An 18,742-nucleotide genomic window follows, 5' to 3' on the forward strand; every position below is an offset into this window, starting at 1 on the left:
CAGTTATACGTTTGTATTTTAGGATATAATAATTGAGAAAATTGTTTTGTAATTATTGTATATTAATTGCATTTGTGCGAAACTATTTTAGAATCAGACTCCCCTTTATAATATTTTACTCCATTTGAAATAAGTGAGATGAATTTCACAATGGCGAATCTTATTTCCACAGAAATTAAGTGCGAGGGCTGTTGTACGATTAGGACACTTAACTAAATATTAAAGTGTCTTCAAACTTAATTCTCATTTCATAAATAAGCATTGTAAATATGAAGCAAATAATAAAACTTGTATAGCACATAATAATAATTTTATAGGTAATTTCCTTTATTTTAACGTAATTTTTTAGTTTTCTATTCATAGTTCTTAAGTTTAATGTATACGCAAGCTATTATGGTAAGGGAGGATGCAAAAATATTTTATAAGGGCTGTTAAAGTATTCATATATTACATTAAGCACATATAAGTTTGGGCTCCCATATAAAATTTATGTGAAAGTGAAATATCTAAAAATACACTGATAACAACTTCTAGCGGTGTCTCTGGTTGGTACAAGTTTAAAATGTTTTTTTTCTGTTTTAGGTATAGAATGTGAACATCGATAGTTGAAATAAAAAAACTAAATAATTGTGTATTTTTCATAAAAAACGACATTTTAAACTTGCGCACTTGGTATATACCGTATCAAAAATGATGAGCGTGTCTACTCGCATATTGAGACGGAACATCAATACCCCTTTGTAAACAAAAAGGAAAGATATACATGCAATTATGTGGGCGGGCCGAACTGACTGGAGGGGATCATTTGGTTTTGCTGCGTTTAGCATGCGGTTCGTCTCCGCAGACGTTGTTTTTAGTATATTTTATTTAATTTTTGGGATACATTTTTATTTTCAAAAAAGTAGTTTATTTTTAGAATACTTATTTTTGTTTTTGATATACCCTCAAAAAATATTTCATTTTACAGATTGAAAATTATACAAAGTTACGGAATTTAAATGGAGCATCCGAAGAACTCGAACTACATCCCTACACATACGGAGAGTTACTAAATGCATTCGCGAAGATTAATTTACATTGTGCGCCGGCGCGCACCAGCACGGCGCATTGTCTCTGAGAGTTGGGATTCTTACTACCGGGCAAAACTTTTCTCTCTTTGTCGTGCATCCATCTCTTACAACATCCAGACACGAAGAGCATTTTTCGTACGGTATATGTATATGTATATATATACCAAGTGTGTATATATATATATTGTTCAAAGAAAAAGTAAACTAAAAAAAATCAATATATTTTCCACGTATCTATTTTTATTCTAAAATATCATGCCTTTTATGTAAAATAGTTACTTGAAAAAGTGCAATAAAAGTATCTTTTTTTATATTGGATATACAGTGATGTGAAAAATAATGATACTTGTCGGTATACAAAAAAAATGTAAATTAAATCAATGTCAAAAAAATATATAAAATAATATAATTTCTTTAAGAACAGAAAAGAAAAATAATTAATTATAAAGTTATTTAAATTTTAGTGTGAAATAAAATAGGAGCAATCTCAGAATTGCCAAAAATATATATGTTTGAATGAATTTCTCTATGTTTAATAACTGCCAAACATCGACGAGGAACCAGTGGGTTTCTTTATTATTGACACTTTTACCCCTCAGAGCTATCTTTACAACGAGCCACAAGTTCTCGATAGGATTTAAGTCAGGTGATTGGAGAGGCCAGCTTAGAAGCGGATCGTTGTCTTGGTGAAACACCCATCGCAGTCGTTTATTGTCCTCAAAACGTGTACGCATTACAGACACCTTGTTAGGAGAAGCATCCCCGTGCGATAATAGATCCTCCTCCGTGTTTTTACTGTTTTAATAGTAAATTGTGACTTGAACACAGTGTTTTGCGGCCGACGGACATGTTGAGTTCCGCAATCGGGGTTTAACAAATTACATTTGGTCTCATTTGACCAAAGAATATTGCGCCATTTCTCCACTGGCTAGTAGGCAAGCTCTTTACCAAATTGTAATTGTTTTTTAACATTTTGATTCGATTGGAAAGTGACTCCTATTGACCTTTCGCTTTTAAACTATTCTTAATTATTAATTTCCGAATAGTTGTGTGAGTGTGAACGGTCAAAGTAAAATCATTTTTAATGTTTTTAACGATTGAAAAGAAGAAAAAGAAGAGTTATTTTGGCTTTTCGTCCTCGCATTTTCTTTTGGGACTTATATTTTATTGTATTTCCGACAATTGTCTTCGAGTAATTTAAGTTTTCGGCTATTTTCCGGTATAAAATACCTTTTTTATGCAGTTGTCATTCAAAGGTGTTCTTCTCATTGCGATTAAAATTAACTATATTTTCATTCATTTTACTTATGTAGCAACTTATATACCACATAAGTTTATAAGTGATTTAGGAGCACAATACTTAAAGTCTCATCAATTAAAACGCCATGTCCCTATTATCTCCTACACACTAATTTGTGCACATCTTACAAAATGATAAAAACGCACAAGCCGATAAAAACATGCTACCCGCAGACAAAAATTTTTGTACCTAAAGTCCTAGTTGCCACTTTAATGTGTAATTTTGAATAAATTTAGACAAAATTCTCAAATTATTTTATACAAGGTCCTTATTTTTTTTTCACATGACTGTTATATATTTTTTTTGGAAATATTTTATTATAAAATTTTAAATATTTGGTTAATACGGCAATGCTGGCACGAGATAACGTATTATCTATCTATCATCCTCACATCTCTTATCAATTATCATTTTTTTATCTAGATTAGACTCAGTCGGCAAATTTGGCGTGAACAATAACAACAATGGTGAACAGGTGTCCAGTGAAAATCCCGGTGCCCAACCATCCCTGACCCATAAAAATATAGTTTTTTCTTTAAATGTTGTAGGTACGTTGCAGTCGGTCCGTCCGACCGTTTCCGTAATCGCTCGAACAGGTTGTTCCGCCGCGCGGCGCGCGTTACGTTTAAATGCAATAGTCGTCGCGTCGCTTCCATTGGGTGTGTGCTGTGCCCGTTGCCCGTTCTGTTTTCCGTTTCGCACGTATTCCCGTCGACTTTTCCGAACTTCCCGGGGGATACCCGGTGCGTGTTTTTCAGTTTTGAGGAGGACAACACGCGCAGTCTGAACATGAGGTCTCCGACGTTTTTACTTTGTCTTCTCGCCGTTTGTTTAACAGGTGAGTCAACTTTGAGTGCTTGCTTACCTGTTTGTTGCTTTGTGCGAGATCTAACCTCACAAAATTTAAGTAGGACTGTTGCGTTTCGTTGGCGCCCAACGTTTTCGGATTGTTTCGTTGGAGATTAGTTTGTTATTGTTTATCGTTGGATTTATATGTTTTTAGGCTGTTTATTTAATAGTTTGTTTTAATAGTTTTGAATGGCAGCCAAGTTGTTTGTAACTTCAAAGTGAATTTAATGTTTCTGTCATTTAAGTTTGGAAACTCTGGGAGTGGCCTGGATTTTATTAAAATTTAATTTATACGATTATTTTGCTTAAAATTTAATTGTCATAGATTAAATTGAACATGGAACTGAATAAATATAAATTGTATAAATTGTCGAAACAAAATTTCGTATTTACTCTGATATATTATTTGATACAATATTTTTCTTTGTTATCGATGCCGATTAATATTTAGTTATTGTTATTTATAGTCCTATACATTTGTATATTATTACAAATTAAATATTTTTGATTTTTCTACAACATATTTAAATTGAATTTGAAAAAATCTAATAAGATATTGTATTTATCCAAATAAATTTTGTATATAGACTGATTTAATATTGAAAACCTATTTAAAAATTTAATATTTTTTGAAATTATTCATTTTATGTATCTGATGGCTTTTAAAGTTCTTAATTGGTAACGTAAAAATTGTATAACAAGTTAAGTCTTAATTACAGCTTTGGTTCAAGTAATTTGTTGAAAATCTGATTATTAATTAATTTTTGTATTTGAAAAAATATGAAGATAATTAATAAAATACAAATATCTCCTTAAATGTCTATACAACTGTTTGCTTATGTAATAAAATCGATTTAGAAAATAATTCGAATTATAGAAGAGTAGTTGAACTGTCCAGAATAACATAATACTGTGTCCACAAATCTTGTCATAAAATAAAAATTTTATTTATTCCTCCAAATCTATTTCACTACTCTCCATCCAATACAGTACCCTTATTCGCATCCTCTAAGCACTCCAAATAGTCATTTTCCGGAATGACTTTCAACACCTTCTTTAATTTGGCTTTTTCTTCTCAATCGACTTAAAACGATGTCTCCAAACTTGTCTTTTGACTTTAACGAATAGCCAGAAGTTACATGGACCTAAGTCAGGTGAATACGGTGGCTGTGGAACGATATTTCAAGCATTTTTGGCGAAAACACTCATATAAAAATATCAGTATTTTCGGTAACAATCGAGATTTGACGCATCTGAGGCCAAAAACGTTCTTGAAAATAGTATTGACCGATCCGTTTGATATGCCTACATCATCAACAAGATTCTTTATTATTAATCGACCATTTGCAAGCACTAATTTCTTGATTTGACCGACGTGTTGCTCATTAGTTGATGTGGGTGGTCGTCTTTATCCCGTTTTCTGCCTTCTTTGAACATTTTGTACCAATAAAATATTTTTGTTTACAATAGAGATTGGTCACCGAAAGCATTTTTCAACATTATCATGTCTACATAATAATTACATGCCTAGTTTAAATAGACAGAATTTGGGTAGTTTTTGGAACCAGTAGTATATTCTGATAAGATCTAAAAAGGGATTTGTTGAAATAGTTAAAAAATAGTAAAGCTATATGCTATTTATGAATTGTGATGTTTGTTTTTGTCAAAATTAAAGAAAAATAGTGAGAAATTTAAAATGTCAAATATATGTTTATATATACAGTACGAAAAGAGTTTAATTCATCTGAATCCTGAAAGAGACATCATGTACAATAGAGACACTAAGTCTTCCATTATGGGGCAGACTTCTACTGTCTCTGTCATGCATGATTTCTTTCTCTAAATTCAGACGGGTCAAACGCTTTTCCTACTGTATATATACGAGTTATTTGAAATAATATATTTTCTGATAAGACTCAAAGAGACCCTTATTGAAATATTTTAATATTTCTAAACACATTTTTAACTCCCCAAAAATTTTATTTCAATTTCAACAAGCAATTTCAATATCAAAAGAGATAAATTTAAAAAAATTTTCACTTGAAGATACATTTAAAATTATTAAGCAATAAATAAAATCTTCTATCTCCACCAGAATTTTCTATTGGGTCATACAAAAAAAAAACATTCTGTGTAGTTTAAATAGACAGATTTTGGGTATTTTTTGGACATAGTAGTATAATCTGGTAAGATCTAAAGAGATATTTGTTGTAATACCAAATGTAAATTTTTGGCAAAATATAAAAAACAATAGAGAGAAATTTAAAATGTTATATGTTTATATATACAGAAAGAGTTATTTGAAATAAAATACTTTCTGATAAGATCCAAAGAGACCCTTATTGAAATATTTAAACACTTTTTTAATACACTGAAAATTCTACTTCAATTTCAACAAGCAATTTCAATATCAAAAAAGATATGGACTGATTATTATTATTATTAATACATTATTCGGTAAAAAATGAAGGTAAATCTCAAAAACCTTTGACTTGAAGATACATTTAAAATATATATGTGCACTAGAAACTTCTACTGTGTCACACACAAAAAACAACCTGTTTATATTATTAAATGTAAATGTATAATGTTTTTTACTCTGTTAGACTAAATGATTAAAATAGCAAAAGCACTTGTGACTAGATTTAGAAGAGCAAAAGTGCATAAATTGTAATATTGCAACGTATTTTATTATTAACTATTAAACATGTGCACTTTCCTTTTAATAATAACTAGGTTAATCCGTAGCAAAAAACATTGTCTGTTTGTCTCGAGCTCTCATTAATATTACTTCAACTAATAATAATATAATTGTTCATTATTTAGCGGAAACACGTCCGTTTTTTTTGCGTGTAGCTCCAACTTTCCTATCGCGACTTGTCGATTCTTTTATAGTCTTTTGTGTTTCCTGCAAAGTGGCACACCGCTTACATCGACCGGCGGTTTTTCCAATGGAGAAAAACGTCCGCAAACGTGATGTTTACTTTTAGTGTTTGCGGCCGACATTTATGTATTTGAACGGCTTTTATTAATCTCTGTGCCATTTTTATCCGCGGAAACGTATAAAGCGTCACGTATCGCGTTACGAAAATCCCCCCAAGAAAGAGCCACTCCGACTAAAGCAGATCTTGTGACGGAACGGAGCGAAGAGACTTAATGCTTTTATTAAAATGTTGTTACTACCTAAGGATATTACACGATCTTGGAGATTTTCATCTTCCGACACAAAATGGCCTTTTTTTCTTATTTCTCTGTTCACTTGTTGTTGGCTTTTTGTCAGATAATGCAGCACTTAGCAAACTGGAAACTATATTGAAAAATACCTGAACTACTAAACAAACTTTCAGCTATAAATTTTCTCGGGACTACCAGATAGTTTGTCAAGAGCAGTAAATCATCAGAATTACATTAATATTACACAATAAACATGTTGCGTCTTCTTGTTTAACACTAAGATGGACGGTCACTATTTCCAAAGGTATAAAATTAAAATTCACGAGTCCGCTTATTTTTATGTTAATCTTTAGCTTAAGATTGTATTGAAAATTAAGATTTCAAGTAATAAGTAATTGGATTTCCATCAAGATTAATATTCTTCGGGAATATAAAGCATGTCTGTTTTTAATTTTTTAGAAATTCAACATTCATGGCTTCACTAAATAATATAAAAACAATATAAATTTAATAGTTTAATTATAAATTCCAATGTTATTTCTTATCACACCTTTAAATAAAACTTAAAAATGATACCAATTTGGAATAAGTAAATAGTATACACAAACTGTTGTGTACACACACATATTGATTAAATTAATTGTTGCCTAACTAAAATTGTTGCATTACCATAATATTTATTATTTTTAAAGTTAATTCTAGATTAATGTTCTCATAAAAATTTTATTTTTAATGTTATTCTGGGTATAAATTGCACGCTTATCTCTAAAACAAAATTCACATTAAAAAGCAATTTCCCACTCTAAATAAGAAAATAACGCGTAAATTGTTACCGTCTCAAATATCACATTTCAAACTAAATTGACTAGGAAGGTGTAAAAATGATTATCACCAAAAGTGGAACAGTCGGGAATATCTGATTACTTCACTAATTACCAATTAGGGACTACTACCTGTTAGCTAGTAGTTCCGATAAGATTTTAAACGTCGTTAAAATGAAATCAATTCGCTAGTAATGATCTGTATATCTAATTATGACTTCATCAGCTTTACTATTTGTACTGCCTTTCTAAATTATGCACGGGCGAACACAAAAATACATTTGAACCCTTCAAAAGAAACAAGATTTATTCATACGGAAGTAGTAGAAAAACGCATTCAAGCTGAGTAGTCGACACCGAAATCCTTTAAAATATGTCTGAACTTTAACAGCACTCAATTGCTTAACAATGGCTCATGTTTATACAACCTTATTGTTATTTCGAGTCTTGAAATAGCATTACTAAAGATGCTGGAATTTGTTATAGTAAAACATTTTCAATCAAGCTGTTTCTATCATAGTTTTCCTACAAACATCAAGGTTAAATATTTATATACTTTACCTTGATTTTGCTGCATTACATAAATGACGTTGCTTCATATCTGTCGACTAATGTACATAATTACATCTAAAAACCATTTCCCGCTGAAAGATTGACGAACGTTTGAAAGCTTTGAATGTTCGGCAATAATAAACAATTTAATTAATAGTTTATTTTGGGATGAGTGATACACGAAAACACAAAACAAGTCTCCAAATTAAACACATTGATCGGAACATATTGGAAAGACAGCAGCCCCTTTTATTCTAAACAAACTGGATCGTAATTAGGCAAATGAAATAGTGTCATCATCAAAGTAAACGAATTTTCGAATGTAATTTTGATAATTGCGAAAAAGAAGACGTTAAATAAGCCATAATTGTATTTCCAACCCTCCGGTTCGCAACTGGAAAAAGAAGCCTAACAAACCGACATTATGTCGGAGTGACAGGGGGTGAATTAGTTACTCTCCGTTCCACGCTATCATCTGGAATTCATCTTATTATATGAATGATACTGTCGCTGAGGTTTTTTTATTTGACGGGAAGGAAATGAAATTAAGTTGTAATTTTTGGCCGGATCGTTTTCCTGTCTCCTTCTGAATGAAATTTATTGTTTGTTTTGCACCTGGAAACGTTTCTGTGGCTTTTATTTATTATTATCGACATACCTGTTTGAACAACTAAATTGGCGTAATTTTTGTTAAATTGCGATATAAATTGTTTTAAATAATAGATTTATAAAACGGAATATTTTTTACAGCAACCTGGTTTAAAATGTAATATAAAGTAACGGAACGGATTTTATTCAGTAAATGAAATTGAACTGATGGTTATTTAGTGTGAAACATGTTTTTCCCTGTTTATTTTGTTATAAAAAGCTTAATAAAATAAATGCAATTCCAATTATATTATTATAATATTTATAATTAAACAATTGTAAAGTAATTTTACGCTTAAACTGAATTTATTTCACTAGTTTATGGATAAATTAACTGTTGCAAATACTTCGAAACTTTTTCATTGAAATAGGATAGAAAATTAAACAATGATTTATTAGGTAAATTTCCAAATAATACATCGCATTCAAAATAATATTAATCTGGAACAAAATCTGCGTTTTCTTTCAGTTAACAGTGGGCAAACTAACAAATTTAAAGCGACCCTTATCATTGTTTACCCAAGCCAAAGTTAGTGTATAAGAGTGCAAAAACTTGTAAATTGACATCGTCTTCTGCGTTTGACGTGCATGTTGAACGTCAACTAAATTTATGGTTTTCACATAGACAATCCGCAAACCGAGAGCATTTGGGGGCGTTTAAAAAACGATCTTTTGACCCTTAAAAACTGCAAACAAACAATTTGTAACCTGTCGTCTGTTTCGTGTCACCCTTCGATGCATGCGTTTAAAGTGTCACATCTGGGGTGGCACAATGCTACCCATGCCGCTTTTTATGCTCGTAAAAGAGGCTAATGGTTATCCAGAACAATTAAAATGAATTAATTAAAAGGAAACGTTGAAACTAGCGTAATTTTTCTAAATTAAAATGTCCTGTGTATCTGTGTCACGGCGGTGTTTTCTGCCACATTTAAATTACTGATGAAAACATCTGTATAATTAAAACGTTTTTTTTAAAGAGATTTTTGAATGTTTGCACGAAAAAATAAAAAGCTCACTTTCTACTTTTGTTAATTAGGTTCTTATGAAGTGTTTTTAATTAACTAATAATATTTGGTTAATGAGAAATTAAAAACCTTAAATGTATAATGGATTTTTAAATTTAATACTGTGGGAAAACTCGTCCAGTTGAGCAAGTTGATATTTTCCAAAGAGAAGCAATACATGTAATGTTAAATTACGTTTTAATAATTTGCTAGCATCACTTCAGAATTGTAGAATGTGTCATGTGTTATTGTAACGTGCTGTTTTGTATGTGACCTATAATTTAGTTTTGCAATCAGATGCAACGTTCTGGTTCCATCCCGACTTTTATGTCCCGTACATCGTACCGATTTTATTTCTTATTACTTTGTGCGATATTTCCGTTTGTTTGACTTTTCGATATATCTTCCCGTTTGTCTTTGTTGAAATATTAATGTAAAGTACTTACCTTCGCAGCATCGTAGTACGGAAGATAAATCTTTTCATAGACAGTAAAATTTGAAAAGTTCTTCGAAACGATTCGAATGCACGATCGACTATAAATATTTATTGTTTCGACTTTCTTATTTGCCACATCAGGTTTATCATTTTGCATTGGCTGAAACGATCCTTCACTTGCACACCTGCGAATCTTCAATTTTCCTTTATTGCTTATTTATATCGCTCACTTTTTTACCACACTAGTTTACATTCTGCACTTTATTATTAAATCTGAATGACGTAGTAAAAGGTTTCGAATACTGGAATCTTCTCATAAAATGTAAATACGTTAATGTTCATTGTGCAATTCAATTCGTAGACAGAAAAATGTTTTAAACACAGATTTAGATTAGGAAATGACCATTTTCAATGAAAACATTCACTAACTACAATGCTACTTGGAGTGAGTCTCTTCATTTTCATGTTAGGAATGTTTTTAAATTCATTATAGAATTCACATTGAAAATAAAATTAAAATTAGAATACATTAAAAATTTAATAAGTAAATTCTTTTTAAATAGCTTCATTAGTAATAAAAGGGGAAAGAGTTTTTTTAAATAAATCTAGCCTATATATATATATTCTAATAATTATATTTTTAAATATAGAATGAAGACACCCTTTAAACTATATATCACAATTCTATTTCCATATTTCGAAGTTCCGTCTACTACTCGAATCATGGATGTCATTTTATAATAGAAAATTGACATGTTCTGAATTTTTTATGAACAAGTTTAATAATTAAAATAATGAATTTTTTCCATTTGGCAGTTGCGGCCACGATGCATGTTTATTTCAGTGAAATTTAATTAAAAAAATAATGATGTGTCTCCATTTACATTTTAATGAAGCACACTATTTTTTAAAGGGTAATTTTAGTTATATATATTTTTTCAAATATTTGAGGTTCTTATCCATTAATTGATATCCAATGAAAATTATTGTTATATTACACTAAATAATAATATTTTTAATCCGTTGAAATCCGCGTTGGTTTTTAATTAAGTTAGGCCCATTTATCTGAGCCCTGAACTTTGTTATTACTGTTTAACGAATACTCTGCCATTCTTCTTTCTTGGTTGGTTGGAAAACTGCACCGGAATATTCTTCAAGTTAATTAATCTATGGCAATGGTATTTCTTATTTGGGCTAAGGACGCGACAAAAGGAAAACATTAAAATTTCCTGCAACGTAATCTGAAAATAAAAAGGGGCGCGAATCTTAAGCTGGATTACTAATGAAGGCGACGAAATGGAAATTTCTCCTCCAAATATCAAATTTACATAATTTATGAAAATTTAAAGGCCCAAATTTCCAGAAATTCACTACACAAAAGAAATGTTTACGCGTAACAAGATACGGTTGGAAATTCAATTCACGAAACAAGAGGTGATCATTGAAAGTCGCCCACTTTTATGTTTTTTGATGAAAATCCCGGATTATTTTTAAACGAACCCAAACGTATTTAACGAATTATTGATTATGATTTATTATTACCGAATTGAACTGTGGATTTTATATATTAAACAAATCCGGATTTGTTTTTTTCCTTGATGTATTGATCGAACACTTCCGAGAGCAATTTGAAGCGGTATAAATCGGGTTATTCCAATAAATGATTGGCAACTTTCCAATAATTGAAAGCGGATGGAAATTCTGTAACGTGGCGTAAAACTGTAGCAAAACAAAATGCTAAATTGAAAACACTCCGAGAACGAGACAAGTTAGCTGCCTGGAAATAAAAATAATTAATGTTTACTAACTGGTAATTAATTATCAAAAGTTCCACCGAAGCGTTTCCACATCTTGCGGTGCGACAGGAAACGAACCTTTGACTCTTTATTAACGTAAAAATTGTAATCTGGTTAAAAAGTTACCGCTCTTATAACTCCGGATAAAATGTAATTTAGTTTAGCGAGACCATCAAATAATCAAATTGGGAATTTTTTAAGTGTAAGCGTCCGTCGAACTAGAAATGATATTGTGCTACAAATGTGTTTAGTTTAATGTGGTGAACTGAAATTGATATTGCATCGTACCTGAAACGAAACCGGCATATTGTTCTTTATGCAATAAACATTCACATTCCCGTATGATATTACTTTATGGAAGGAAAACAAGGAAATTGAGATTCAAATTTTATTGCTTTCCATCCAGTATTCGGGAGGTAAAAGTTTTTTATATTAATAACACGGATCAGCAAAATTTGACCCTATTTCCCATCTTTATTTGTATTTGTAGGTAGAAATAAGAATGTTTTGTATGCGGCAGAGAAGGAGCATTAGTTCGTGAATCGGCAACGGCACCAAATTAGTTGCAAGATGCGCTACAGTGCTCTGTAGTGGTTGGAATTAACTCGGTTGAAAAGTGGCATTGCATTACTAGACTGGCGCGGAAACCCGATGAGATGAAGGAAGTAATTACCGAAGTCGAAGTTTACGAAGCTGATTGCCGTTATCAATCTCCTTTTGCTGGAAGACGAATTTTTCCTGACAATTTAGGACAATAACAAATTTGAACCGATCAATTTACTTTTCATAAAATGTTGCGAATTTGCTGATGGTAAATTTTGAATATTTGCACGGAATAAACTTGTCGGGAGATTGTTTGGACCAGTTCCAAATTGTCACTGGATCAAGGTTCTAAGTAATATTTCCCAGATTTCATGTGAAAATGGCACATGAATTTAAAATCCTCGACGCTTCTCTTGCGATCCAACATTTTTATTATTCATGTTTATGTAATGACATGGTTTGCCATACGGGGCAAGAATTTCAATTGTTTTCGATCTGTTTATTTTATCAAACCGCATATAAAATATGAGTAAGATAAATTGAATCAAACCTAAGACGCCAGGACGTGTCTGGAAACTACATGATGAGCCAGAAATCCTGATCTGACTGAACGAAATTAACATACTTTGTATAACTGGTGGACTGAAAAGTTCGTAGGCTGACACATAAATGGCGCTACTATTATTAAATGTTATGATTTTCAGTTAGTCCTAACCTGTATAAATTTGACAGCTGTCGTACTATTAGTTTGTGAGTGAAGCAACTTTTGTTAGTTGGATAAAAAGGATTGCTTTTTGGCGAAAAAAATACTATTGAAGCTAAGGCTTGGGTTGATAAACATTATTCGGACTTTGCATTAGGAACCAGTTACCGACGAAAACATCCACAAAATAATTTCGGATAACCGTAAAGTGAAGTTGATTGAGATAGCTGAGACACTAAAGAAGTCGAAGGAACGTGTTGGACATATCGTGAATGAATATTTGGATATGCGAAAGTTCTGTTCAAAGTGTGTGCCGCGCGAGTTCATAATCGACTAAAAACAACAACGAATTGATGATTTTGAGCAGTGTTTGGAGCTGTTCAATCCCAATAATTCCGAATTTTTGCGTCGATATGTGGCAATGGATGAAACATGGCTCTATCATTTCCCACCGGAGTCCAACCGATAGTCAGCCGAGTGGACTGAAGCCTATTTTGAGGTTAAAGACAAATCGTACTATATATATATATATATATATATATATATATATATATATATATATACCGATATAATCGTTGTATCGTCCTCGAAAGCAACTATATTGAAAAATAAAATCAAATTCTATCAAAAAGAGATTTTTTCTATGCTAGCCTAGGAATTTTTCAGCCCAACTATTATATGATGATATTGTGTGTGTTTGTATATTTAGTTCAACAAACCGTTAATATAACGAAAAATTCGATGATAATATACATATCATTTTGATTCACATTTATCCATATTTGGTTGTTTTAAATTTTTCTTAAAAATGTCTAAAATTGTAGTTTACAAATTGATATTTTTCTGTTTTGTTATTTATATTGTTTCAAATAAAAATAAATTATAGATTAACATGTTTATTTTGTTGATATAATTTCATGCTTTTCTATTAAATACCATTGTTTTATCAATACAAACGTTGTTTATATAATTAAATATTTTTATGTATGAGAATCCTACATGTTATATTTAAAAAAAAAATGATGCAAATTCTTCTGCTTTTTTTTATTGTGACTGTACAATAGATTACTATTACTAAATCAGTTTACTAAAAGAACATTTTTACCTTAAATTGAAGTGGAAAGTTGAAGTGTCGCAGAGTCGGAGTTTGTGGCAAACATCTATTTTGTATCCGGACAGTCTTAGTTCAGGTGTTTGATTACGGAATACGAATGAGGATGAACTCCCGTAAAAATAAATTCGCCGGAAACGTGTCAATTTTGATTCGACTCGCATCACTGACGCAATTTTCAATTTTGCCACTGGAACTTTTTTAAATATTGCCGAAACGACATTAAAAATAGGGTTTTTTGAAATTTAGTTAACACGCTGGAAAACGGATTCGTGCAATCTAATAATTGACACGTTCGTTAATATTCAGTGACCATTATGCTGTGCCGGTTTTGTTAACTATATATTTTTTGTCCGGATCGTCAACGTGTCGAACTCATTGGTCATTTATAATAATTTTAATTTTTTCCGGCATACTCACATGGAATTTCATTTTATACGTGTCGAAAACAAATATTCATGTTCATTTAAAATACGCATAGCAATGATGTCAAATTAGTGCACATTTGATTTATTCACGTAAAATATGGGTTCTCGTGTTTTCACCATCGTGATATTTATTTTTTCGCCTTTACTGCCATATTTTATGAAATAGGTCAAATTAAATTTCATATTTTTATTTACAGTGAATGTTATTTTATAATTTTTTCATATTACGAATTGTTATCTTCATACATTAAATATGTTAATAAATAATAAATAAGCATACAAGAAGTTCATTAAGTACAAGGAAAGTGGTCGAAATAGACACAGTGACATTGATAAATTAGTCAGGTCATGTCATATGCTACAATTTCATCAGGATCCAGCGACTGAGACAGAAAATGATATGTCTCATTCTCGAGACGTTTCTTGTCCACGACATAGATAACACACCCGTTTATCATTCAAGTTTCAATTGGTCCCGAGACAAAGTTATTGCATCTACCGCAAGATATAATACGTCTGGTCGTCTGCTAAAAAAACGCACGTCCAATGCCAAAGAGGCGGAACAGGGGACGCCACATTTTATCGCCTGTCGATTTGTTTGTTTGCTTCGGGAGCTTAGGGGTCGAAGACACCCTTGTTTTCTTTTGCCTAAAACCTTAAAATCAAAAGCGAATGATTTAACTTCAATTAAACATAATTGTTGCCATATTTCAAAGCTGACATTAAATCAGAGAGGCATTGTAATAATACTGTGGTGTTCGTTGCATTTGTGCTAAATGGACACCATTGTCACATTGTCCAGGCCATAATTAGCGAAATGTTAATCAAAATCATTCGGCCGAGTAGTTGGACAGTATATCAATTAAAGGCAACATGCAACACTGCAAATTCCAATTTACATCGCATCTTTATACTCCACAATTGAATTTTAATCTTGAAAAGGAGACTTAACCACTATTTACGCGATGAATATCAGCCAGAAATTAGCGAGAAAGCTGGTTTTCATTCAGCGGCCGTTTATTCAGATTCGATGGTGCGATATCGGCGCAGTCAAATGGGCGTTTTATCGTCAAAAAGCTGACACAATTGCGAACGGGTTCGTCATTATAAACACGACCGGCCGTTTCACTCCAGGATGTTATTTATGTGCGCATTTTCCAGCTGCGACTGGATAAAAGGCCGCTCTGTTTCGGGACATTAGAGCGGGCTTGTTTAAACAGCGTCGAAGATAAAATTCACAGGCAATAATAAAAAAAATCGGTACGTGACTAAATTCGCAAAATCGCGCGAACCAAATGACGTTGTGTCACTTCTGTAAGTGACTGGTGCTGTAAATGGAGTTCAAACACCGATGGAATTCAATTCAATACTTTTACTCACTTATTTACGATAAACAAATAATTTTACAATAATTTGTGCAATTTATTTAAAATTATCGCAAAGACTTTTAGAGTTTATATCGCTAAAACAAAGAAAACATAAAACTTTTCTCTACATTGTGCTCTTTTACGTCTATATATTTTTCCAGCGATGTCCAGTAGTTTCTATATCATGTTTATAGTGTTTCAGGCTCTTTTTGGGCTAATTTTGGCTCAAGAAGTAAAAATTTTGGACTTGAAAAATAGTCGTTTTTTTATTTTTAAAGTCCAGAGTGTAGCTTCGACACACTTACTGAAATTACTTTATATTAAAAAAGCAACTACTTGGAACTTTGTTTAATATATAAGAAGTCTGACATTCCCATACTGTCAACATTTTTAATTCGGTATATCCAACAGTACGGCTTAAAGTAACAACTTACACACGAACTTGAAATTTAAATAAAAAGTCTGAATTTTTACTTTTGGGTCAAAATTAGACCATAAAGAGGCTGAAATTTTAGTACTAAAAACACAATCGATAGAATTAACCGTTTAATATCAATAAGAAAACTATCTTATAGAAAAAACTTTAACTTTAAAAATTTATTTATGTTTTGGGCTATTTTTTTACCGTTCTTGAGCCCATAAGGAGCCCGAAATTCCTGCATGTACAAAATTTGGATTCGGTAGCTCCAATCCCTGAAACTCAGTGTAGGGAATCGTTACCAAAACGACCCATTTCTATAAAAAATATCAGACTGTTTTGGACCAGTTTATTGATTCTAAAAACCAAGACTTTTTCAAAAGTGGTATTTTTCAAGTTAAATATGCTGAAAAGGTCATTGTACTGTTGATTAATGTTTGTTGTTAATATAAATACATTTGCTTTAAAAAATATGAAAAAAAAACGACGTTAATTATGGAACAACCGAAACTATACAACAATTTTTTAAATGGTTCCATTTACGTACTTTTAGTTGACGATCGTCCCAAACCCATTTGTGGACTTTCTGACGTAATTATATTTTAAAATGTAACTCGTTTTTTATATTGGATATACAGGACCTTTCAAATGAAAGAAATGTATCACAAAAACGATAAACAACTTAGTATTGATAATTGTTTGAAATTTGAGACATAAGCTTCTAAAGGTTGACACCAAAGTATTATATAAATTGTATATTATTCTATTAAACGTTGAAAGAAATTATAAATGAATAACGGTTTGTCTTTAGTTTTGTGTTTTTTATTTCAGTTTATTTTTGAGTTTAATGTTTTACAGTTAATTTCAGTCAGTTTCAGTCGGATTTTTGTTGTTGTATATTAAACCAATACGGTTTTGTGAACAAAACTGAAGTATAATTAAAAGTAATTAATATCGTAAGAAATACATATTTAAAAATTGTATTTTATTTAAGTTAATCTAAATTTTAGTCATTTTAGTTAACTGAACCACAATTTTGTTCCAAATTCAATATTTGATTTCAATAGCAATTTTAATTCTCAATTGAAAATTGCTATGCAACAAAAATGTATTTAATACACTTTTTAAAAAAAACCTTTTTTTATTAAACAATATTTAATTAAAAGTTTATGCAGTTTTTACAAGTTAAAATTGCATTTTTAAATCAATTAATAAACAAATAAACTAAATATGAGGTGGTAAAGTACATTGTATTCAATTTCAAAATGTTTTGTAACGAATGTTTTTACATTTTTGTTCCCATGTAAAACATTGATATAAAATGGTATTCATAAATAAACGGACGTTTAATCCTCACAAATTTACGAATTGTAATTTAACCAACTAATTTCTCAAAAAATCAGAACTATATGTTAAAACACGAGTTGAATAATTGCGTTTGTTTTAAATAAAGTCACAGCTGAAAAATCCAAGCACTACATTACAACATTACAATTCATAAGTCACAAATCATAGAAACATGTTTATAAATTGCAACTCCCACCGACGCCGCCGAAGCCGCCGAAGCCTCCAACCACGCTAAATCAAAGCGACCAACAATCTCCCGAGGCTCGTAAAGACTCTTTCCTATTTATCCCGGCGAGATCGACAAACACGCACACATAGAAATGAACCAGAAATAAATAAAAAAGCGTCCGCGCTTTCTATTTCTGGATGCGATTGTGTCATACGTTGCATTTGCAACAAAGTGCTCTTGTATCTGTGCGTTCCACGACCAAACGGAAGATCATTTCTCGATGCTTTCGCCGCTCGCTTTAATTACGAACAAACACTGTCAACTATTTATAGGGTGGTGCGCCATAACCCAATTTCAAATAATTTCAAATAAACTTTCCTCTGGGCTTTTCATGCGATGCAAATTTAATTTATGTTCGCCATGTATTCAATCTGTTTTTCCATTCGGGTTTACATATTTATTGTAAATGATAATGATGTGTTCGTTAAATGCGAATTGTTCACTCCCATTCCACACAAAATTATAAATTATTTAATGGTTAATTCACATTATTATTGATGTCGGGAATTAATTCCGCATTCACATTAAATTTAAGTTGAAATGTATTCTATTTAAATATTAAATATTACAAATAGTTACCACATTTTTACACTTAAACTTCGATAACTCGAAGCAAATTGGTTGACAATGCCTTCCGGGGTGAAAATTATGTTTAATTTTTACTTGATAACCAATTATGTCGAAAACTACAATTTAGTTTATTATGGTATTTACATGATTACAACGTCTTATAGCCTAATTGGAATGGAGTATTACTTCACTAACGATTTTTATAATTAAATGTCTTAAAAACAACCCCCACAATGGCAATACAAAGTTATTTTAGTATGTGAAAATAAAAATTCTTTCATCAAACAACAACAACCTTTTAGAACTATAATCAAAACTTTGCATTATTTAATTTTGATAAGTAATGTATTTTAGCAGTATCTTTTGTAGTATAATA

At 31.2% G+C, this 18,742-nt stretch overlaps 1 protein-coding gene across 4 annotated transcripts in view; it reads left to right on the top strand.

The window, feature by feature from the left end:
* The first annotated feature begins 3,044 nt into the window (after positions 1-3,044).
* The window catches only part of LOC109608953 (fasciclin-2), a 100,284-nt gene continuing 84,586 nt past the window's right edge, over positions 3,045-18,742 (top strand). For all 4 annotated transcript variants that reach the window (XM_020025518.2, XM_049970250.1, XM_049970251.1 and 1 more), the window contains exon 1: positions 3,045-3,208. In XM_020025518.2, the coding sequence (XP_019881077.2) occupies positions 3,160-3,208 (49 nt within the window). In that variant the 5' untranslated portion in view covers positions 3,045-3,159. The remainder of the gene's footprint in view (positions 3,209-18,742) is intronic.

The sequence above is a fragment of the Aethina tumida genome, chromosome 7 (genome assembly GCF_024364675.1).
Source record: "Aethina tumida isolate Nest 87 chromosome 7, icAetTumi1.1, whole genome shotgun sequence".
Lineage (NCBI taxonomy): Eukaryota > Metazoa > Arthropoda > Insecta > Coleoptera > Nitidulidae > Aethina > Aethina tumida.